Source organism: Antennarius striatus, chromosome 9 (assembly GCF_040054535.1).
Source record: "Antennarius striatus isolate MH-2024 chromosome 9, ASM4005453v1, whole genome shotgun sequence".
In the NCBI taxonomy this organism is placed as follows: Eukaryota; Metazoa; Chordata; class Actinopteri; order Lophiiformes; family Antennariidae; genus Antennarius; species Antennarius striatus.
In genome coordinates, this window is record NC_090784.1 from 14,835,484 (window position 1) to 14,858,738 (window position 23,255).

At 38.5% G+C, this 23,255-nt stretch overlaps 2 protein-coding genes across 3 annotated transcripts; both read left to right on the top strand.

Moving 5' to 3' along the window:
• The first annotated feature begins 266 nt into the window (after positions 1–266).
• LOC137601355 (meckelin-like) lies at positions 267–10,420 on the top strand. The gene is made up of 28 exons (XM_068323507.1): positions 267–478; positions 1,061–1,149; positions 1,246–1,336; positions 1,461–1,560; positions 2,520–2,583; positions 2,690–2,761; positions 2,846–2,908; positions 3,018–3,172; positions 3,269–3,377; positions 3,527–3,613; positions 4,050–4,115; positions 4,210–4,363; positions 4,725–4,845; positions 4,942–5,047; positions 6,689–6,745; positions 6,889–6,987; positions 7,073–7,171; positions 7,414–7,500; positions 7,621–7,720; positions 7,812–7,957; positions 8,651–8,791; positions 8,927–9,007; positions 9,097–9,213; positions 9,323–9,439; positions 9,548–9,655; positions 9,800–9,902; positions 10,003–10,145; positions 10,228–10,420. The coding sequence occupies exons 1-28, from the start codon at positions 274–276 to the stop codon at positions 10,306–10,308; spliced, it is 2,961 nt and encodes a 986-aa protein (XP_068179608.1). The 5' UTR covers positions 267–273; the 3' UTR covers positions 10,309–10,420.
• A 3,838-nt stretch (positions 10,421–14,258) lies between these two features.
• Positions 14,259–22,765, top strand: pdp1 (pyruvate dehydrogenase phosphatase catalytic subunit 1). Of its 2 annotated transcripts, none has more exons than XM_068323322.1 (9): positions 14,259–14,348; positions 16,304–16,608; positions 16,697–16,864; positions 17,618–17,829; positions 18,368–18,449; positions 19,860–19,954; positions 20,073–20,241; positions 20,315–20,533; positions 21,073–22,765. In XM_068323322.1, exons 2-9 carry the CDS (start codon positions 16,360–16,362, stop codon positions 21,451–21,453), a joined length of 1,575 nt encoding a protein of 524 aa, XP_068179423.1. In that variant the 5' UTR covers positions 14,259–14,348; positions 16,304–16,359; the 3' UTR covers positions 21,454–22,765. The 2 variants fall into 2 exon arrangements, with proteins under 2 accessions (XP_068179423.1, XP_068179422.1); XM_068323321.1 differs by having other exon boundaries at positions 14,266–14,348; positions 16,348–16,608.
• Positions 22,766–23,255: the final 490 nt, after the last annotated feature.

Consider the following 23,255-nt stretch of genomic DNA (forward strand, 5'->3'; position numbering starts at 1 on the left):
GTCAATAACAACAATAAAATAATGACCTATCAACACAAAACAAAAGTGGGATAAATTTAAAGAATAAAAATAAATAAAGAAACAAATAAAAAAACATGTGCAAAACACTGAACAGATCTTTTTTCAAAAAAATGTTTTTCTAATTTTGAAAGCTATGCCTGACAGTTTGAATGTGAATTGTATGTCTTTTTGAAACGCACGCATTAAGTTTGCTGCAACGTCATCACGCAGGAAGCATAGGATTATGGGTAAAAAGGAAGTCTGTTGCTTGCCATGGCGACAGGGACGCTATTACCTGGTTTCCAAATATCTAAATTATGTCATACAGTCTATCTGTTGTTATATATCAATTCATTTACCTGTGAACAATTCCTCGTCTCATTCAAGGCTCCATCAGATTGCACTAATGAAGAATTTTTCGATATCTCAAGTCTTTCGTGTGTGAAATGTGGTCCAAATCAGCGACGGAGCACAACAGGTCTGTTACTATTATTACCCGGGAACAGCCGCGATCTAATGGTACTGACGCCACGCTGGCAACGTAATAAGTGTTATTGATTGGTTATATCTCTCTCTCTCTCTCTTTCTCTCTCTCTCTCTCTCTCTCTCTCTCTCTCTCTCTCTCTCTCTCTCTCTCTCTCTCTCTCTCTCTCTCTGTTTGTGTTGATTTTAGTCTGCTTTTTTTAGAACCTATATTTTTAATTTTGATAAATGTTAAAAGGTTAGATGTTTTCTTTGTTCAGGACACACACCATACTGTTGAAAATCTACTATTGTTTGTTTTTGACATGTGAATTCCTTTTTGCGTGATCTCTTTTGAATTTTGTGTCAACGTGATTTTCTTGTAATTTGTCGTTTATGAATAAACATGATTTTAAAAATCAAATCTCTTTGTCTCTGTCTCTCTCTCTCCCTCTCTCTCTCTCTCTCTCTCTCTCTCTCTCTCTCTCTCTCTCTCTCTCTCTCTCTCTCTCTCTCTCTCTCTCTCTCTCTCTCTCTCTCTCTCTCTCTCTCTCTCTCTCTCCCACTCTCCCTCTCACTCACCCTCCTCTCTCTGCAGGACTGAGCTGTCTTTGCAAAACTGGGTACCAAACTCTCATGACTGAAAAGACAGCCATTACCTGTCAACAATGTCCCAGACATAAGCCTGTATGGATGGTTACTTTTTTAATGACCTTATTTACTGCTCATCCTACTGTTACCACTTGTAACAAGACTTTCTTAACAACTTGTCTTTCTTTACAGGCGGTCACTAAAGATGGGTTTGGGTGTATTCTCTGTCCAGGCGTTCTCAGTGATAAGGGGACGTGCCAGTGTCCAACAGGAAATGTTGTTGGTGAGTCACCAGCAACAAAAAAAATGCCAACGATGAGTGCTGAACACGAAAAACAATTAGAAAAAAATGTAGAAAGTTGTATATTTTAATTATGAATGGCTGAATATAGGTTATTTTTTTCTAGTGGAGAGAGATGTTCATGGAAACCTTTTGGATGAAGCTAGGTGTGAAAAGTGCAATGGAAGCTTTCCAGCTCTTTCTGTTCCAAACAGCAGTGGAGACAGGTAAATATTAATACAGTACTGAGAAGGAAAGTCCACTTTATTGTCCCTCAATTGTCTTTCTCACTCTACACGACAGTTGCATGTAGTTACATATGAGTCAGGTCATGCATACATACATAGTTGAATACAGGCCCCTGAAACACAGCACACTAGGGGCCTGTAGACATGCAATTAGTAACATCACACATCAAGCAGTAGGGGGAGGCAGAGTGACGGGTCACGCCCCAAACGAACAGCTTTTACAGGGAAGGGCGCCTTGCTCACATCGCTCAGCCTCAGCAGTGGCTGGGAGGTGAGCTGACACCTCCCACCATCAGCTCATACTCTGGAGGATGTCCTGGCGGGAGCGGGACTCGAACCACCGATGGCTGGGCGATGTGTCTTCAGAACGTCTGCTCTACCGCTGAGCCACTGCCGCCCCATACATAATGGAAAAACTATTTTATCTGTGTTACGTGGCCATTCACAAATTTGGCCAATACACTTCAGTTTGTTCCATTTACAAATCACATAATATTGACTTGAGATTTAGAGATTAACCCTAAATCTGAGTCCACTTACATCACTTTTGACAGTCTTTGCATGAATGTCTTACATTCCTAAATAAATTAATTGATTGTATTGAATTTGTCGCTTCCTCCTACCTCCATAAGCACTTCGGGTGAATTGGTATCTTATAAACTACATAGGTGTGAGTGTATGTGTGTGTGGTTGTTTGTCTTTAATGTGGCTGCACTTCTGCCCACGACTTTCCAGATATTCTGAATGGCCTTCCAGGCTGGGTTAAATGTATAGTTCAATTCAGTTTAAAGAAATTGAATATGGCAATGAAATAAACTCCCATTCTGTTAACACTCTCTTGCAGTATATGTCAAAAAGAACCAATGGCTTAAAACTCAGTGCATGCTCTCAGAGTATAAAGAATAGGTAGGTTATGTAAATTTGAATTTCTCTTTCAGGTGTGAGACATGTCAAGCTACATTCTTTAACACCTCCTGCAAGTGTAACCCTCCTAACATTCAGGTAAGTCTGACTAATTTTCAACCCACATGCAGTCTTCTGGATTAATTATACAGTCACACCATTATGTGCCAGACACATTATCAAATATGGATTTGTGACTCTGCAGGCAGGAGGTTTATGCTTACCTCCAAACAGCCTCCCCACCAATGTGAATCCGACTATCAGCTATCCTCAGTTGGTGAGTGTCCTCTGTCATTTGTACTGTTATTCAGGAAGGTAGATTTTGATTAACAGTTTATTTTCTGCTCTGTTACCCTTTCAGAAGTTCAGCCTCCAGTCTGCCTGGTTCTCCAAAAACCTGTACTCCTCGTCAGCAGCCTGCCTTGTAATTCCAGGTTTCTTTATCAAACCTTGCAGGAAACCAGTTCTGGTTCTCATCACAGCCATTGATAACTGTTTCAGTTGCTATACATGGACATGTTTTGTGATTTCAGGTTTTCTCCAACCTGACAGCATGTCAGGTTCTTGGAAACATGTGTGTGATGAACATGCACTCATTTAGCAGCTTGTCCACAGATGCCTGTGGTCTCTTCAACACCATCTTCAGATCAAGAGCTGCTTTCAGTTCAACTCAAGACATTTCCTACTGGTAATCAGCACTCTCATGGCAAAGGTGTATGGATTATGGCTGTAATTTTATTTCACCTAGAATGGATATTAATCACCTTTTTCATTCTTTTTGAAGGAGAGATAATCTACCATGGCTCTATTATGGGGATGAACCAGGACTAGCCAGTCGAGTGCTTCAGACTGAACCTGTTCCACTTGGGTTTTATTTCAGAGGACCGAAGAAGGTGCTGAACCTGAAAATAACCATGAAATAAATGTCAAGGAAAAGAATAGCATTATAACAGTACTCTTAATACTCACTTAATTATTCTACAAATGAAATAGTAAACTGGTGCATATGTTTTACAATCAATATAATTTGCTTACATGGCAGAACACCAACATTAAGCTACTTGCTGCTGTCTATAATGTCCGAGGAGAATTCCTCAGATGGGAACAAGTAGGAGGAGGAAATTTACAGGTAGGACTTGAATTCAATGAGGATAAAACACTAATATTTAATCTGAATATGCAAAAAAAAATACTACGTATTTCAAAATGTATAAAAATCTGCATGATTCTCATTCATTCAGTGCTATTTTGACCAAAGCATCATCATCATCACTATCCACTATTCTTTTACAAAACATCAATGGTCCCCAACACTCGGGCCATGGACCGGTACCAGTCCGTAGATCAATTGGTACCGAGTCGCACAGAAAGAATACTTAACTTCCTGCGATGTTATTTGCATTTTACTTATGATCTAATTTTGAGCAATGTTTATTTTGAAAAGTGATGTTAAACTGGTCCATTGCACAAAAAAGGTTGTGGAGCACTTCGTTAAATTATTTGTACAAAGTAAAATCTCTGTATAATGTTGACTATTCCAAAAGATGCCTCTTTTTCCATTTTAGCTCTGTCCAGAAACAGCCACAAAACAAGCAGCAGCTTTCAGCTTTGGAACTGCATACCAACAAAGTGTGAGTGTTTTTCCTCAGAGACTGAGCAGATACTCTGTTTTGTCGCCGAATTGTATTATAGACTGTGTGTGTGTGTGTGTGTGTGTGTGTGTAGTGTGATCTTGCAGTAGCAGAGCTGCTGAGTTCCCATCCAGAGCCACTGTTCTATGATGTGTTTATGGACCTTGGTGGAGAAGAGAACAGACAACTTCTCCCCCTGCCTACACTAGTCTATAACCAACAGTACAACGGACGGTTCATCAATCAAGGTGGGATTTTATCCATTGAGCAAAATGTTGTCCAGGTCAAATATAGAAGCACAGATCTTCTGAACAAAAAAAAGAGTACAGTACCTGCATTTCAACTGTCAACTAATTAGAGAGAACTTCTCTTTAATAAGGAAAGATAGCAAGAAAAGATGTTAAACCACTACATCTACTATATAGTATTACACACAAAAATCATTAAGGTACTGTAATAACTTTATCACTGAAATGACGACATCCAGAAGAAGAGCCAGATATCCAGAAATTCTATATTTTTGTGGTGATGTAGGCAACATTTTGCTGGATAGATATTGTTATGAATGTCTGTTTTTGTATTGCTAAAATGCAATTCATCTATTTGCAGAGAGTATGACAAACTGGTATCTTTCTCGACGTATGTTTGTTGTCGACACGCTGAGTGGAAGAGAGAGGAGCATGAATTCCCCGCCCAAAGTTATTCGTGTTGCCACTAGTATCAAAATAAGGTTGGCTACCGATGTGCATCTCGCTTTTACATAGTTCAGGTCCTTTCATAGCTGGTCTGTGACGTGTGAAGTGTTTTGATCAAATATGTTTGTTAGGTTCCAACTGGTTCCACGAGCCCAGAAAGGAAAGATTTTTCCCCCCCTGATGACTGTGACCTACGAAGATGTACCAGTCACAGATATGAAAACACAAACTGTGTCTGTGAGTAGAACTATACGTACAGTTTGTCTGTACGTATTGCCTTTATATCCCTAATAACCATCGCAGCCAATCCCTTAAACCTACCTCATCTCAACTCTGACACAGATGAGGATGTATTCACTTCCAAATATTACTTTGGGTTTAGTGCTTTACTGAGCTACTAAGCCAGAGATGAGACATTTCTTTTCTATATGAACTAAAGAATCATGGATATTTTTTTTTACTGACCATATTAATACCCGAAAAGAAATCAAGAATCCACTCTACACACAGGTTAGAATGTACATGCATACAGTATATATAGTGTGTACAGGCCCGTAACACACACATATAAGGGGCCTGTGGGCATGCAGGCGAGGGGAAGGTAGAGTGGTAGGCAGCTCCTTCATAGTGCGCCTTAAATGAGCAACTTTTAAAGGGGACGGGGCCTTGCTCAAGGGCACTTTGACAGTGCTCTGGAGGTGAGCAGACACCTCTCCCTGTCAGCTCACACTCCAGAGTGACTGGGCGGGAGCGGGAATCAAACCGTCGATCTTGGAACATCGGACAACCCGCTCTGCTGCTGAGCCACTGCCGCCCCCTGCCGGATTTCAAATGATTTGAATTCCCTGATTGTGTCTGTGAGTCAACTGGAGAAATACAGTGCTCAAAGCAGAACAATCTTCTCTTCCAAACATACCAGATGCTGCTGCTGTGTGTAACTAATGACAAGTTTATTATGTCGGTAGCAGAGGGGTGTAGTTGATGCCACTGCAAGTTAGTTAAAAAAAACTGTAGTTCAAGACCTAGTTAGTCAATTTAAAACCTAGTTAGTTGTTTAGTTAGTTCAAAACCTAGTTAGTGGAAAAACTAGTTAGTTTAAAATCTAGTGAGTTGGTTTAAAAACTAGTTAGTTTAAAACGTAGATACAGTAGTTCAAAACCTAGTTAGTTTTAAAACCTAGTTAGTTCAAAAACTAGTTAGTTCAAAACCTAGTTAGTCTCAAACCTAGTTAGTTCAAAACTTAGTTCAAAACCTTGTTAATAATAATAATTTAACTTAAACAGTGTAAATATGAAGAGGTATACAGTTAATCTTTTTCCAGGTAAACACAGAAACCATAGAGAGATTCAGCAGGAGTTTAGGGGGTTGGGAATAAATCTTTGGGAATAAAGGTAGCTTTCCTCCTCAGTTTCCTACAGCCGCAGCAATGGATACGCTGTTGTGAGGGAGTCATTCTAAGGAGGATTGTAGAGTGTGTGAGGAGTCTTGTCGGATTTTATTGGCCAGCCAGACTGTTTGCTTCTCGTACAGTATATGGAAGAGAAGGCTGTACAAACCACAACCAGTCATGGTGTATGGATTAGCGACAGTGCCTTTATGTGTGTGTCCATGGGTTTCAAAGAAACTCTGTAGAAGTGAGGCCAGGCCAGACTGTCTCTTCGAGGCAGCAGCATCCTTAGTACAGTGGTGTACATTTGAAATTGGTCCTCACAACACTGGTGTACGGACAAACACACCAACTTTTCTATTTCTGAAATTAGAAATTAGTAGCCTTTAGCTGGTGTTTTGTTGAAGTGAAGTGCATCAGGTCTACTTTAGCTCTGCTTTATTTCATGCTATTAATTTACTCATGCATTGAACTCATTTATCTGCTTCTAGGCAACATTTGCTGTGGAATATGAGATGGATCAGAGTGACACTCGTACAATGACGGATGTAAGTGGAAGTAATGATTAATTATTTATCTGAGATGAAAGAGAGCCTTTCTTGTGCATCACTGTTAATTTAGTAGTAATAATAAAAAATAATAACGTGATACAGCATAAACTGTGGGTCTGATCAACTTTTTGTGTTCACAGACTGCTCTCGGTGTGATGGGTGGTTTAGCTGTGCTGTGTTCTCTGCTGAAGACAGTCAGTTGGAAGAGGAGGATTGGTTCGCCGCTTATTGATGTGGAGGTATTACACCTTTAAAATGTCATAATTCAAGTATCTTCAAATTTAAGTTAAGAATTGGTGGTAACCCCCCCTCCTTCTGCCTCAGACTATGCTGAAATTTTTGTTATTTTATGCTGGAGATCTGGCCAATGTTTTCTTCATTGTTACTGTGGGAAGTGGGCTTTACTGGCTCATCTTGTTTAAGGTAAGGTTTCTCTTTATTATTTTTATTTTATTTATTATTACTTTTATGCCTGGTCTAAAGTTCTTCACTGTTTAGACCAGGCATGATAACTTTATTTCTTTTCCATGCGCAAACAAAAAATTTTTGTATCTTTTGCATAGATTTTTTTTTACAATAACTTATTTCCGCTTTGCCTTCTTCGCATGAACATTTTTGAACAATATTTCTATTTAGCTGTGATTCATTTGCTTTTGTGTGTCTAGGCTCAAATGTTTGCAGCAGTACTGCCACCACTTCCGTCTCAGGAGGATCAGTTTGTGACATTAATTGCTTGTGCTTTCGCTCTCAAGGTCAGACACCAACACTGAAAACCTGTGTTATTGAGCATAATTGCTTTTGAAAGCTAGATGGTGTGGTCTTATTCAGAATACTGACAAAATAGTGTTTTTAATAGCGGTTTTAATATCCAGGCTATCCAGTTCCTCCACAAGCTGGTGCTTCAAGTGTCAGTTGATATATTCTTTATTGACTGGGAGAGGCCTCGAAGCAGTGGAAACAGGACTATTCCAGGTACAAACATAATTACTTGCAGCATGTATTTTGTTGTTTTTGCCAAAAGTAATGATCCGTTTGTTTAAATTCATTACATTTCCTGTTTAAGCTAGTGGTGATTCAAAACAACAAAACAAGTCCCCTTCTGTCACCATCTGGAGGACCTACATTGTGGCAAATGAATGGAACGAGATGCAAACCATCCGCAAGATCAGTCCAACTTTTCAGGTCATGGCTGTGCTATTCTTTCTTGAGGTACATCTCATAGTAATATAGAAACACAATTTTTGCAGCTTTGCAGCTTTTGCTATAAACCCGTTCGTCTTTAAAGGTCCCATATTATGCTTTTTTAATTCATGTCATTCAGCTGTCAAAAACTTCGTAACTACGTATTTCGCTCTAATTTTTCTCAGGTTTTTCCTCTCTTGTGAATAACTGTTTGTTAATTTGCGGTGTTGTCGCTTTGGATACACACAGTTGTGTTCGCGATGACACTAAAGATACAACTTAAGCAGACACACACACACGCGCGACTGAAGTGAACCCAACTAGTTAGCCAAATGCTAGCTGACTTCACCAGCTTGTGAGGAACTTTCAGTGTTCAGCTCTGAGCCAAGTCGTTAACACACAATTCTACCGTAGCCCGAATGAACTCCACCTGGGGATGACCACGCCTTTATCCGGGTGGATAATAAAATATGACTCAGGATAGGTTAATTCCACCCCGCTTGTGACGTCACATTTGCCGCTTTATGAATCTGATAGTTTTGATTCTGTCCAGCCATGAATTCCAAAAGATTCCAAATTTTGATTGGCGCAGGAAGCATTTGTTTTCCAGATTGTAGGTTTTGGTAGGGTTAGGGAGGACTACTATGTATATGTAGAGACCTGAAAAATGTGTTTTTCATAATAGGACCCCTTTAATGCATGTCATCCTACATTTTTCAGGTACTGGATTTCTCTAATCTGGCCCTGAGGGACCCCTGGCCAACTCTAGAGCGCTCCTCACATGCATACACTCCTTCGTACAGCCGGATTCTGCGTTATGGTCTGACGGCCACGCTGTGGCTCTGCATTGGTCTTCTGCAGGTGAGTCTGACTGAATGTTAAATCTTATCTCCATTTTCCCTCTCTTTCCATTTGAGCTTCCTGTCTATTCAAGAAATGAGGAAAAAAGTCAATGGATGCGTTGATGCTCCTGTAAATAATAATTTATTTATGCAGGTGATTTACTTCACTGTGTTCCACGAGCACTTTGTGGAGGACAAAATCCGTCAGTTTGTTGATCTTTGCTCTGTCAGTAATGTAAGTATGTACATATCTTGTTGTTTGTCTGGAATGTTTCACATGTATGCACTGGTGTATTGGAGTATTGTATCCATTGTCGTATGCAGATTTCCGTCCTGCTGCTGAGTCACCGTTGTTTTGGCTACTACATCCATGGACGTTCAGTACATGGATTTGCTGATACCAACATGGAGGAAATGAACAATAATCTGAAGAGAGAGGCTGTACGTTTAAAAACAAACTGCACCTTATTAATTGTTGCTGGATATTTTTAATAATTTTTATTTCATAATATATACCATTTATTTCTCCACATTTATTTCCTTGGTCAAGGAATCCCTTTGTCCTCAGAGAGGTCTGCTCCATAACACAGACATGCAGACTTTTCAAGTGTCTCTCACTAACTGTCTGGCATCTCATCATGAGAGGATTCGAGAGCTGTTCAACAGGGTGTGTGCTTGTTCTATTGTTCCTGCATTTGCCCTCATATAACAAACCAATAGAAAAAGAAGTATTTCTCATATTGAAGTGAAGATTGCTCATTTTCTTTCTTTCAAGAGGGGCGGGCTATCATTGCTGGTGAACACAAACTCAACTCACCAGTTTGAACAGAAAATCAAAGCCTACTACACCATGAACCACTTCCTGCAATTGATGCTCGACCGTGTTCGTACAACTGCACATAAATATACCATATATAATATACCAGAATTTGTTTTGATTGCAGTCATTAAAGTCATTTTTGTTGATCAATTTTGTATCTAGACAGAGATATCTATTCCTTCTCTCATGTTCCATTACTCACCACAGGCACATCCTGACATGGAGTATATCGTGAAGGACAAACTGATGTTTGAGAGAATAATAGGAATGGAGTTCCTAGAACCTAGCGACAGAAGCATCTTTTACAATGGTAATATCAAACTGATTGGTTTACCGGTTTATTCAACCATATTTGTCTGTGTACTGTATATTCTGTACTGTATAATGCTTGTTTGCATTTCCGTCCACAGACAAAGGCCACTCCTTCAGTAATGTGCTGTTTTATGGGAATGAGGCCACACTACTGATCTTTGACACTTTGTTTTTCTGCATCGTCGACCTTGGATCTCAAAGCTTTGTGCTTGCAGCTGTGCTTACGTATTTACAGCAGATGGTAAGTCATTGGTGTGTGTCCACTATGTTACAATCACTGCTTGAAAAAAGTACATATGTTGAAAACATTTCAATCGTTACAGATATTTCGCTTGATCCGTGACACTTTTGGAAGGAAAAACCTTGTCAGCAAGAGTCTGGTGGATGAAAGATTTCTGATATGAAAATGATCCTGCTGTGTATTTCATAGTGTAAATGTTTAGTGTCAGTTATGGTTCTGGGTGACAGACTTTTGTATTTGAACTGTTTATACATTCATTAATAAAGATGTTTTATATCTCATTTGACAGTTTTGGTTTATGTTTATTTGTTCAATTTCATGATGATAGAATAAAGTTCTGTTGGAGATTAATCAACTTGAAACAAAGACAAGTTTTTACTTCACCAAATTATTAACTGGTACAGTCAACTTAATTCTACAAACAACCCAAATTCCAAAAAAAGAGTAAGAATGCCATCTTTAATATATATTAAAACAGAAGATTTGCAAATGTTAGAAACCCATAACTATTATTTAGGTTTGATGATGGCATTACCTCTGAAAAGAAAAGTTGGAGCATTTCAGAGAGATACAGTCTCTCCTATGTAAAAAAAAAAAAATGTACAATATAATTACATTATTTGGAGAATCAGGGAAATTGCAAGTTTAAGGTCAAAGGTCAACACTGGATGCTCGTAGTTTGCAAGTTAAAGATGTATCCTGCAAAGAAGAGTCCATATGTACATGATCCAAAATGCTGGTGTCTGGGCCAAAGTTCATTTTAAATAGTCAGGCAAAATGGAAAGCTGTTCTGTGGTCCAATGAATTCAAATTTGAAAATTGGGTTGGAAACGATGGACCCCATGTCCTCCCTCCTTAATAAAGAAAACATCAGAATGTAAAAGGTGTGCCTTTCAGATAACCCTCATGTAAATAATACCTCCAAACACATACACTGTATATGAACTGAGGAACATTATAAACGCAAAGTTTATAATTGCGTTTTTTTTGCCATCATTGATTTTGCAGTTCCGTATGTACATTTTTGATGCATGATCCAAATTTCCTTCCGGATCAATAAAGTGTATTTTTACTGTTTCAGGCTTTCTCACAACTTAATATAAAATAATGTAGTCCCTGTCTCCCACCTAGGAACCCCAGTGCCATCTTCTGTTCCAGGACTTTTAATGATAATGCTTGTATGTTACATGTCTATCTACTGTATATTTGAAGTTATTTTGTAAATGTCACCATGACACCAACTAATCAAAATTCAAAAAAAGTACTTTTTTTCAGGATGTTTTGTATCTAGCTTTTTGTTATACACCTAGATTCTTATATTACTTAAAAAAGGATGTCAAGATATACATATGTAGTCATAAAATACTATAAATTGATTAATTCCCATTGAACATTCTGATTAATTTATTTTATATGCAATTTATATTTACGTATAATTTCTTTCAGTCTCCTCTTTCCACCTTTATCACTTAGCCATTTACCTCATCAGGCTCTCTCTTACCTCACGCCATGTAAATGGATTTATTTTCTCCTTGTATACTTTAAATTATTTTATTCACAACTCACAAGTCTAAGTGATTTTGTCCTTCAAATATTATATTTCCAGTGTATTTTCTTCTGTTAATATTTCTTATTTGTTTATCAAATAGTTACATCGAGTAATCCTGACAGTCAGTGTTTGGGCCTAGTTGATGATCTGGGGCCCCAACTTCCTTTCTTGGTCACCATACCACAATAAGGTTGGGCTCATCACCATATAGGGGAGACATATGGGTGGACTGAGGGAGCATTAATGTTCATGCATGTAGCAAGCATTCATGCTTGCTATATGGATGAATGCTTTCTCTGACAAAACTGTGATCATTGCAGCTTTTCAGCACCCAGAACTAACAGGGAGATGGGGCCGTCAGATAAAGCATCAGTTTTTATGCTGCATGTTATATATCTGGTTAACAAACAGACTCATCTCTGAGAACACAGCTGTGAACAAGATGGCCAGAAGTTAGAACACGAGATTTGAATGTGAATAAGCCTTTATTTGCTAATGTTACCAACAAGGTGGTATCTTGAATTTGGCTACAAAGATAAAATTAGCTAGCTGATTAGTACCTGATTGTTATAACTTACAGGCACTACAAGCAATCACATGTAAGATAAGGATATCTATGCTAATTGATTTGGTATTTTCTTTGTTTGATGAAGCTAGCTAGACATGATTTTGGTCAAGCCCAATCAGACGTTAATTTACATCCTCAGGATGAGGATATAAGATTATGATTTTCAAGATGGAACAGCAATCTATGAATTAGTTTGACAGAAGAATAGAAATCCATTTGAGGGAAGAACAACTGCACATCAATTCAAAATGAACAGTGAACCCAGCAATGTACAATTTGATGTGACTGTATAATCCATTTGTTAAATTGCAAAAGTTGATATGCTAATTTCATTTACCTGAAGTATTTGGACAGACATGCTGCTTCTATGATATTTTGTTATTGATGTCAGGCCGACCCTGGGAATCATAGAAATGGAGTTCCTTGAACCCAGAGGAGGCATGTTTACAGTGGTGATGACCTCTTGGCCCTCTTAGCATTCTGTTTCTGTTTACATTTCTGTTTATTCATCAAGATATGTGTGTGTATAAATAATTTGTATTTCTCTGTATTGACCAGGACTACTCCTTCCATAACGTGCTGTTTCAATGAAATGAGGCTGCCCTGCTGATCTTTGGCACTTTGTTTTCTGTCTCGTTTTTGAACTTGGAACTTTGACTCTAACAGTGTGCAGACATTGCGTTGCAGTAGGTACTCTGAAACACCAATCCCGCCATGCAATCCTAGCCACACACGTGTCAGACAAGATTCCTTGACTCCCGGGATGCTATAAAAGTTTAAAAAATCCTTCCATCTGCCAATCCACATTGACATTTTTAATACACCTAACAATCTTCTCCCATGCAGATGACAGATGGATGTCGAACCAAACATGGCCCTTGCTTGGTCAGTGTTCACAGGTCAACTGTATTCTATTGACAGGCACTACTATTTTGTCTAATCTATTTGCACTGTTAAAAGTTTGAGCATATCTTTTTTGTACTTTTCTTTGCACTGTATTTTTACTGCTGCATAACTATTTAAACGTAATATGTCTTTACTCTTAATGATTAATAATAATTAATAATTAAGAATATGTATTTTGACCTTAGGCTTTTGTGCTTCATTTGTTTGCTCCTCTGAATATATTATAACTATTATGACATTCATAAAATTGCATATAGAACAATGTTTATAAATGTTAGAAGTATGTGATGATGGGCCCTTGTTCTTCTTTTTAAGTTTAGTTGATAAGGCAGTGTTTTGTTAAGTTAAAACTACTCAACTGCTTGGTACCATATTAAAAACGTGTACTGTACATCAATACAGTACAAAAAAACCTTAACATTTGTACCTTGGTAGAAAAAATTTTGAAACTCCAATGCAGTTGCAGCGTAAAACTGAGCATCATCACATTGTTAACACTGCAGTTCCTTACTTTTTATCTGCTTTCATTGCTAGTCATTGTTTATGGAAACAGATATACAGTATATGTGAATGTACAGGTCCTCTTACATGTGACTTGTTTGCCCAGCTAAGTCATTATTGTGAAATATTCTTATGCTTTGAGGTGAATGTCAATGCCTTTGCAAATAAATACAGTTTTTAGCTGTCCTCAGAGCCCTTTTTCACTTCAGAAAAGACAGAAAAAATCAAAATATGTATGATTAGATGAATTTTTCAGAGAATTAACCTCTACCTCTAGTAACATTATTTTGCAGATTTACATGAATGTAACCATATAAGCCTGAAATATTAAATAATTGCCATAAAAGTTTTGGAAAATAATAACCTTCTGCGGAAATTGTCCAAAAACATTTTTGAAAAAAATATTATTTTTTTTGCTAAATCAAGAATTTTTTCACATGGAAAAAATAATGAAATTTATCACGTAGGAGTCTCAAAATGTTGATGGGATTAAAGGATTAAAGGTCGTGTCTGCGTGCATGTATATGTGCGTTGGAATGACGTCAGCGCGGCTGTGATCGACTAGCCAATCAGCGGTCAGCGTGCTGTACGGCACACCAGAAAGACACGGACCGGAGAGGTTGGTCTTCAGACATGAATGAAAGGTTAAACATCAACTTGTTTACAGTCATTAATTAAGGTGAGTGAATTCTGTGCTGTAGTATCATTACGTTAGATAGGCGTGGCATTTTTTTCAAGGAATATTAAATAAAAGATATGCAGGTTTAGGACAGTTGAGTGCAACTTGTCGAGGACACCACTAGCTGTTAACCTACTATTAGCTTAATTGGTTACTCTACCTTATTGACCGACGTACGTCGCATTTACCATGCAGCTAACTGTAATACTATTTGTGTATAAAGTTTGTCTTCTTTATCTTTTAGAACTGTCTTCTCGTTCCTGTCTTGCGGACTGCTTTGTTTAGAGTTCGGTTTTGTAGACTAGACTGGCAGCAAGCTATGTGAGAGGCTAGCAATGTCAACAAACATGGCAACTTTCTTGCCCAGGCCCTCTTTGCTCCGTTTGAGTCAGACACAGAGTTTCAGAGGAGGTTTGTCCTTCCAGATAAGTTCATCATCGCCGTGTCAGCATGCAGTATACGATAATTTCACAAATAATGTTTGAACAGTGAGGAGCAGTTTATTTCAGTCTAGGAGCTGTTATATATTTCGCTTGAATGTTTAAATAGGATTTAAATTAATTAAGCAGCATTTACATAATCTTATTTCACTTGAACCAGGCATTCATTAGACAGTCAGGATCCATTTCACTGTGTCATGGCCGTGAAGAGCATTTTCCAGGTTCTGAATGTCAGGGCTGAGATCCTTGGACAAACTATTTTTAGCGTGGCGTGGAACCCAGCTGATCAGTTCCTGCAGAAAAAAGTTGCCACTCCAATCAGCCTCACGAATATGTTGTCGTTGTGCTTTACTGTGAGACATAAAGTACAGTATATTAAGAGCTATGACTTATAAGGGAATTGCACATGAACCAAACAAAACGTCAGCCTTGATCTATATTTCTGCATTTGTGTTGGGGTCCTTGTGTTAAGTTATATAGAATGTCAACACTTAAAAATTTAGTAAAGATTTTAACTTGCATGGAATAAACGTTGAGCGATGCTGGGTGAACATGATCTGCAGACAGAATGTGCATGTAAGTTAAATTCGACATCAAAGAAAAAACATTAAGTTTTGTTTTTCGTTGTTTTTTTAAAATATCACTCATGAGATAATTTGAGGTTTGTCTTCTTTCTTCCTCTGTTCTGTTTTTTTGAAGGTTTAATGTTTAGTTGCTGTTGAAATTGTTGAAGAGAGGTATTGATTCAACTTATTGATCATTTGGAAGACTTAGAGTGTGGTGTTGTTGAACTGTATTGCAAAACACCAAAGCCCATGATGTACTTATCCTGCGTCATTGACACAAATGTGTTGGGCCAAATAACAGAACACCTGTCAATAGAAACCAGTCTGTTTTAGCAACAGTACAAATATGAAAATTGAGCTGAGTGTGTATAAATGTTGATATAGCTGCAACATGCAAAAGTTAAATAATGATATAGAAATTTAACAATGGTGTGAAAACAAAAACTGTTCACAAGCAAACACCGCCTGCTTACTTTTAATGCCCTCCAAACTGCTCATTTCCCCACGTGTCTTCCTTCTCCATCCATATCCACTCATACACTTTCCGCTGATGAATTATAATTCAATTCATAATGATACCATTATTTTTTCAGTCTTACTCTTAAGGTAAAATGGTCACCACATAGGACATAGGATATTTCGTTCTTCAAGATTAGGCTATGAACCTTCTGAGAAGTGCAGAAATGGCATGGACATTTTCCAGAGATTTATGCAGAGTTCTTCTCAAGGGGAAAATATACTGAAGAAGGCCAATATGGTTAGAATTCAGAAAAGGTAAATGCCAAATATTACATCATCCAAATGTTATAATTTCATTTCAGAAAGCAATGGCGTGTGTGGACTGGTTTTATGCTATGTAGACACATGATCCCTACCTATGTTTGCATTTTTTCAGTATGCTTTCTTAGCATTTGCATTCTGATTTGCAATCTATATGCCTCTTCAATAGGTTTACATACGTCATCAACAGGCTGTTTATATCTATGCCTGCAGTGCACGTCAAGCATGCCTGTGACAGCTCAGATGCTCAGGGGTTTGTCCCGTTCCAAAGTCTTGGCCTCTGGTCTGTTAGTGTGCCCACAACACCAGTCACAGCTTGGACCCATCATTAATCAATCATCAAGACGGCCCTCTTGTATGAGGCAGAGCCGCCAGCTATCAAGAGGCTACCAGACAACCTCAGTTCTATGCAGCTACGTCCTCACACCCCCGCAGGTCAACTCCATACTAAAAGCTAATGAGTACAGCTTCAAGGTTAGTCTGGATGTGGTTGTGTTGGAAATAGAAAACATGTCTTGCCATTTAAGTTTGCAGGTTACATTTTTATTTTTTGTGAGTTTAGGTGCCAGAGTTTGATGGGAAGAATGTGTCATCAGTGATGGGTTTTGAGAGTAATCAGCTCCCAGCAAACGCTCCCATAGAAGACCGGCGAAGTGCTGCCACATGTCTTCAGACACGAGGAATGCTGTTGGGTGTGTTCGATGGACATGCTGGTTGTGCCTGTGCACAGGTAAAGAAAAGTTCTTGTTTTGCTGGAAACAGTAGCAAACATACAGTAGATCATAAATTAATTTTACTATTTGACAAAGATAGCCAGAATAAACATATACTTTAGTTTTTAAATATTTAATATATTAAATATATGATAAGATACTTTATCCCATACTGGGAAATTTAAAAGGATAAAATCTATCCAAACCTGCCTGGCTGTATGTTGAAAAACTATTTTCCTAAAAGCAAAAGGTTCTCTAAAAGCAACGCACTGTGCCACAATCTAAAGAAGGTTAAGAGCAAAGAAAGTTATTGACATTTATCAAACTGGAAATGGTTACAAAGCTATTTCTGAGACTTTAGGACTCCAGCGAACCACGTTGAGAGCCATTGTCTATAAATATAGAAAACTCTAAAGAGCGGTGAATCTTCACAGAAGTGGTGATGAGCTGAGGCCGCTTCAGGAAAAGGACAACTTGCCGTAATTGATAGGACAATAAATCCTGCTCTCATTCATACCTACTGTAATTTACAAAGGAATGTGTCACTATGATATGACCAGACGAAATTAAGCAACATACAGATTTACAATAAGAACAAAACTAGCCGTGATAATGTGTCAACTAGCAACATCCAGGGACATTTACAGAGACAATGTACATGTAGTTAATGCAGATTTAATTTTCTAGGATTCTATGTCTCTCTTCCATTTGCAATGACACTAGTGATTAATGAGGATTATTTGTTTTGCAAATTTCCTGCTCTCTTTCAGGCACTGAGTGAGAGATTGTTCTATTATATAGCAGTATCGCTGCTACCTCATAACACGCTGTGTGAGCTGGAGGCAGCTGTGGAGGCCGGCAGGGCCCTCAGTCCCATCCTGCAGTGGCACAAACATCACAATGACTATTTCAGCAGGGAAGCTCAGACTCTCTACTTCAACAGCCTCCGAACCTACTGGCAGGAGTTAATAGATCTCACCAGGTGAGGAGAAGCCAACGCATCAGAGGACTAAAATATGTACATTGATGACTTCAATTCCTAAACAAACCTAAAAGCCTTTCAACCATTCTGTCAGAGGAGAAAAGCCTCAAGCTGTTCTATTTTTTCAAAGGGGTTGTGATTTCTCTCCAGTTTCTGATTTTTATTGAAATATGAAACAGAGCTTCCTTACTACTTTCTTTACCTTTACCTTTTTGGTGTGCTGGCCAGCTGTTAAACACTGAAGTTCTTCCTGTTTATTGGAGGATAAGAATAAATGTAGGTACAAATATCACTTAGTCCTGTAAAAATCTTTTTTTTTTTAATTTAAATTTGAAATGCGTTTGCAACTGGGGAATCATAGCCTGTAGGTCACAAGCTTGATTTTGAAGTTAATAAAATTGTTTGAATTCTTCTGAAATATGAAATATGTCTTAGTATGAACATTTTTTAGTTCAAATGTAGTGCCTTGCTTTTTCTACAGCACTGATCTGCGATTTCCTCTTGGTGTGCTTCACATATATTTATCTGTCTGTTTCAGCCCTGGTGATGTTCCAGAAACCCGTGAGGCATTGCTGAATGCCTTCAAGAGGCTGGACAATGACATCTCTCTGGAAGCTCAGGTGGGAGTTGTGTGCTTTCTTTGTATTGCTGCAGTTCTTCCAAAAGGATCTTGTGTTACAAGACCAAATTTATTTACTTACGCTTGTATATATCCACTCACTCCCAATATTTTCCACTCAGTGCCCTTCTTTGCTATAGTATCAGGTTTAAAAAACGTAGTACAGTGATACCTCTACTTACGAATGTCTTTACTTACGAAATTTCTCAGCAGGAAAATATTACCTCTACTTATGAAAGAAGTTTCGACTTACGTAATGTAAAAACACAGTATCGGCTGATACTCGAATCTACCACAGGTTCCTGAACGCAACATTCTCATAGCTGCTCTGCCATTGGCTATTACCTATTACGTATCCTCGTGGCATCCCATTGGCTAAGAGGGATGTCCCTCCAGCTCTGTGTGGAGCTAGAACGATGCTTACAGAGTGTCTCGGCATTCAGCACTCGACCTGTGAGATGGTCTGATAGTTTTGCGCAAATATAATAACTTTTTGTGTAGGTATTCGCTATGGACCCCAAGAAAGTGACGGAGAAAAGAGGGAAAGAAAAGACGAAGCAAAGAGTTTTTTTTGTCCATACAAACAAAGCAAGAGGTAATAGAAGAGCATGAGAAGGGGAGGCGTTTGGTTGATCTCGCCACAAAATATGGCCAAAAATCTACAATCGACACATTATTAAAACAAAAGGAAGTTTAAGGAGTTTAAGGCACCGTGTGGGGGGTTGGAGAAGTTCAAAAGGAGGACTGGAATTCACTCTGTTGTTCGGCATCATGAGATAGGGGCGCATGAACCAAAGAGGGCAGAAAAACAATGGGGACAGCTGTTAAAAGGTAAATGACCGTCATTATTATTCTTTATTCTTTGTTTTTTATGTTATGCACAACTCTTTTATATTGTGTAATAATCTAATTGTAACATGTATTTGTTACATGTTTTGATGCATTTTTTGCTTGAGAAAATATTTGTCGGAATTTTTGTGGGCTTGGAACGGATTAGGGCATTTGCATGGAAAACGTGTCTCTACTAACGTAATTTTCGACTTACATAATTTCTTCCGGAACCAATTAATTTCGTAAGTAGAGGTACCACTGTATAAACCTTTTAAAATGTTACTTAACATCATGCTTCCTAATGAAAGATTCTGAAGTGCAAAACAATTTCTAGTGAAAGAACTAGACGACCGGGCACAATAAACTTTACAAAGATTTTGTCCTGGAACAGTGTAGCAGTCAACAAACTCTGAAGTGTTTGTACAAAGTGCAAGTTATTGAATTTTGGTCAGAGTGCAGGAATGGAGTGCTCATTCACTCATCCAAATTTAAACTTTTATGGGTTTAAGAGATGCTCAGGTGTCTATGTAATTTAAACCCTTGACCATATACTGACTCACAATGTTGTTTGGACTTGTAGGTTGGTGACCCGAATGCTTTCCTACACTACTGGGTCCTAAGAGTGGCCTTTTCTGGAGCAACGGCCTGTGTGGCTCATGTGGATGGAACAGACCTGTACATAAAAACACATACACACACTTTCTTGTCAATGAATAAAAGTGTTACATAGCTGGTCATCCAAGATTAAAAAACAAAATTGATGTTCCTCAGCTTCCTCTCTGTCTTCCAAAAGGTTTGTCGCCAATGCAGGAGATGCTCGGGCAGTGCTCGGTGTGCAGGAGGAGGATGGTTCATTCACTGCTCACACACTGTCGAATGACCACAACGCCCAGAACGATGAGGAGGTGGCTCGGATACGGAGTGAACACCCTCCATCAGAGAGGAAGACGGTCATACGACAGGTACAACACCCAATAAATTGCTCAATGTGTGGAGTAACAGCATTTATTAAAACCTGTTCTGTCTCTTTCTCAGGACCGACTGCTAGGTCTTCTAATGCCTTTCCGTGCTTTCGGAGATGTGAAATTCAAATGGAGTATTGAACTGCAGAAGAGTGTGTTGGAGTCAGGACCCGATCAGCTCCATGAAAACGAGCACACCAAATTTATCCCCCCAAACTACCACACACCCCCCTACTTGACTGCTGAGCCTGAGATCACATATCACAAGTTACGACCACAGGATCGCTTCATGGTGAGAGAAGAGGCAGTTCAAGCACTGAGAACCCTCTACTGTATATGTAATAATATACAAAATACTGTATATAAAATAAAGTTTGATTCAGTTTTTTACGTACAAACAACACGAAATGCACTGCCCGGCAAAAAAAAATCACACTAATATTTCGTGGGGCTGCCTGTAGCTTTGATTGCGGTGCGCATTTGCTGCGGCATTGTTTCGACAACCTCGTACAACATCACAGCATTTATTTTTGTCCAGAATTGCATTAATTTTTGGCCGAGTTCTTGTATTGACAATAGGAGTCAAGCCACTCTGCAAGGTCTTCTCCAGCACGTCGCATAGATTTTGAACGGGGATAAGCTCAGGACTGTGGGGGCCAATTGATGTGTGAAAATGATTCCTCATTTTATTTCTATGGACTTTGAAGACAAAGGTGTTGTTTTATTCTGAACTGGTTTCCCAAATTGCGTGTAAGAGTTTTTCTAATAACCTTTAATCACCAATCTCAAGCAAGATATGGTAACTTCCCTCTCCTCTGTCTGTCCATGCAGGTGATTGGCTCCGATGGCCTTTGGGAGACTCTCCACAGACAGGAAGTGGTTCGCGTTGTGGGAGAATATTTAACAGGGGTCCACCAGCGTCAGCCCCTCAAAGTTGGAGGATACAGGGTTACCCTGGGACAGATGCAGGGGCTCCTGGAAGAGAGAAAGGCTCGTATGTCCTCAGCTTTTGAGGATCAGAACTCTGCAACCCACCTGATGCGCCACGCAGTGGGAAACAATGAGTTTGGTACGGTTGACCACGAGAGGCTTTCAAAGATGCTGTCACTGCCTGAGGAGCTGGCTCGCATGTATCGTGATGACATCACCATCATCATCACTCAGTTCAACCCTAATGTGATTGGAGCACCAAGACCGGAAGAACGGTCCTGAGCTACTAAACGCAAGGCTACTCAGACACATAGACACACACACATACACACACACTTACTTGTGTAATTGAGTACTGTTGTCCTCCACACAAGCATTTCTAGACATACAAAAAAACATCAGTCTGCATTGTTTTAACTATATTTAATGAATTTGTGTATCAGAATTCAGTACTTAAGGAGATCCAGCACCTTATGAAGGGAGAATATTTCTATGCTTTTTTGTGACATTTATGCAGCAAATGCCCCCTGTCAAACCTTTCTTCCATACTTCTGTATGGCTGATGAGACACTGTTACAAATTGATTTTTGTGCCAAAAACCTCTGCAAGTTTGAAATGAAATTCCAAAGAGGGTGATGGTGTGGACTTCAAAACTATAGAGGTCTTTGTGTACCAAGCAGTTACAAAGACTGACATTTTACATTATACTGTATACTTCTTGCTTTCTCTGCTTTTTGATTTTATCATTTACATCTCAAACTTCTTCATCTTGGAGGCTGATGTTACAACAGAACTGTTATTACAGCTTTGCATGTGTCGATGTATGAGATGTTCTTAGTGCTGATGGTTATACACATACTGCTCTGTATTTACTCTGCAGGCTATTAATATTTAGTACTGCGATAGATGTTTATGCGAGTGTCTGGTTTGATTGCTGATAACGAGCTTTATTAACGTCCACATTGGATGAAAAACTTAGAGCTATACAGTGCGTCTGATGTGGATATGAATACTCTAAGATGAAGGGTAATTTTAAGCTTGCTGTGTTCTAGCCCCAAGATAAATCACAGGGGCTGAAATATTTTTATAGAAGAGAGAGAAAAGTAATGAGTAATTATTGTCGGGACTTGCTGAACGACCATTAACATGTCAAATCCAATGAGATGGAGTACAGATATTTACAGACTGCATAGTCCAAAAAACAACTTGTGGAAGACCTGGCTGTTCTGCAACACATTTATTTGCCGCGGTACTTCTCCACAGTTGAACCTCTAAATCAAGACATTTACTCAACTCCACCATCGCTGATACATCTGAGAAGGTTGTAGTTGTTTTGAAGCACTGTGGGTTAAAGGGATGTGTGCTGTCAACCTAGTGTTTATGTGTTCTTGTTTTTTTTCCAAATGGTCATTAGCAATGTGTTTAAGCCCAAATGAATAAACAGAATGTATGTGTGGACAAGTTGTTTGAAAATTAGACTATTTTCTCAGCTTTAATATTATGTTACATGCCTTTAGCCACATTCTTATGTATAAAGTGTAACTTATGTGGGTAAAGTTTTGTATTTTCAATGTTTTAATAAAACACTGACTAAATATCACCAGTGTTGCGTGTTGACACAATGCCCCATGACATCCTAACCTACAGGATGGATGGTCAAATCAATAGCTGCTAATGTGGGAAAGTTACCTGTACTTTTCTTGATTATTTTTTTTCTGTTTCTGTTGTAGAGTTAGGGTTTTGCTTAGAACTTGCTTTGTGAAACTAGCTCTGAGCTTAAAGTTCAATCATTATTATACTATGTAGTGTTATGATAATGATGAGCCTTAAGAAAAATCCATTTTAAAGACTAAACAACTGTATAATACATATGCAATTTGAGTTTAAATAGTTCATTAGCAATGTTGAAAATGTTTTGCTAGCCAGTTTATTTTGAACATAATTTTTCATGCAAATTTATGAACTCATCTCAACCTTTTTTTATTTTTATTACTAATTTTAATAAGGATTGGCTCTGGAAAAATGCCAAAATTTTTGACATTTCAAAAAACATACAACAAAAATCATAGTAATCTATAGAGAAA

Excerpts from the sequence above, each read along its gene's own strand:
- LOC137601355 (XM_068323507.1), top strand. The coding sequence starts at position 274 with ATGGCGACAGGGACGCTATTACCTGGTTTCCAAATATCTAAATTATGT. Across the intron at positions 2,909-3,017 it reads CCTCGTCAGCAGCCTGCCTT|GTTTTCTCCAACCTGACAGC; the intron begins GTAATTCCAGGT and ends TTGTGATTTCAG. Across the intron at positions 7,721-7,811 it reads TGGAAACAGGACTATTCCAG|CTAGTGGTGATTCAAAACAA; the intron begins GTACAAACATAA and ends TTCCTGTTTAAG.
- pdp1 (XM_068323322.1), top strand. The coding sequence starts at position 16,360 with ATGCCTGTGACAGCTCAGATGCTCAGGGGTTTGTCCCGTTCCAAAGTC. Across the intron at positions 16,865-17,617 it reads CTGGTTGTGCCTGTGCACAG|GCACTGAGTGAGAGATTGTT; the intron begins GTAAAGAAAAGT and ends GCTCTCTTTCAG. Across the intron at positions 17,830-18,367 it reads GAGTTAATAGATCTCACCAG|CCCTGGTGATGTTCCAGAAA; the intron begins GTGAGGAGAAGC and ends TGTCTGTTTCAG.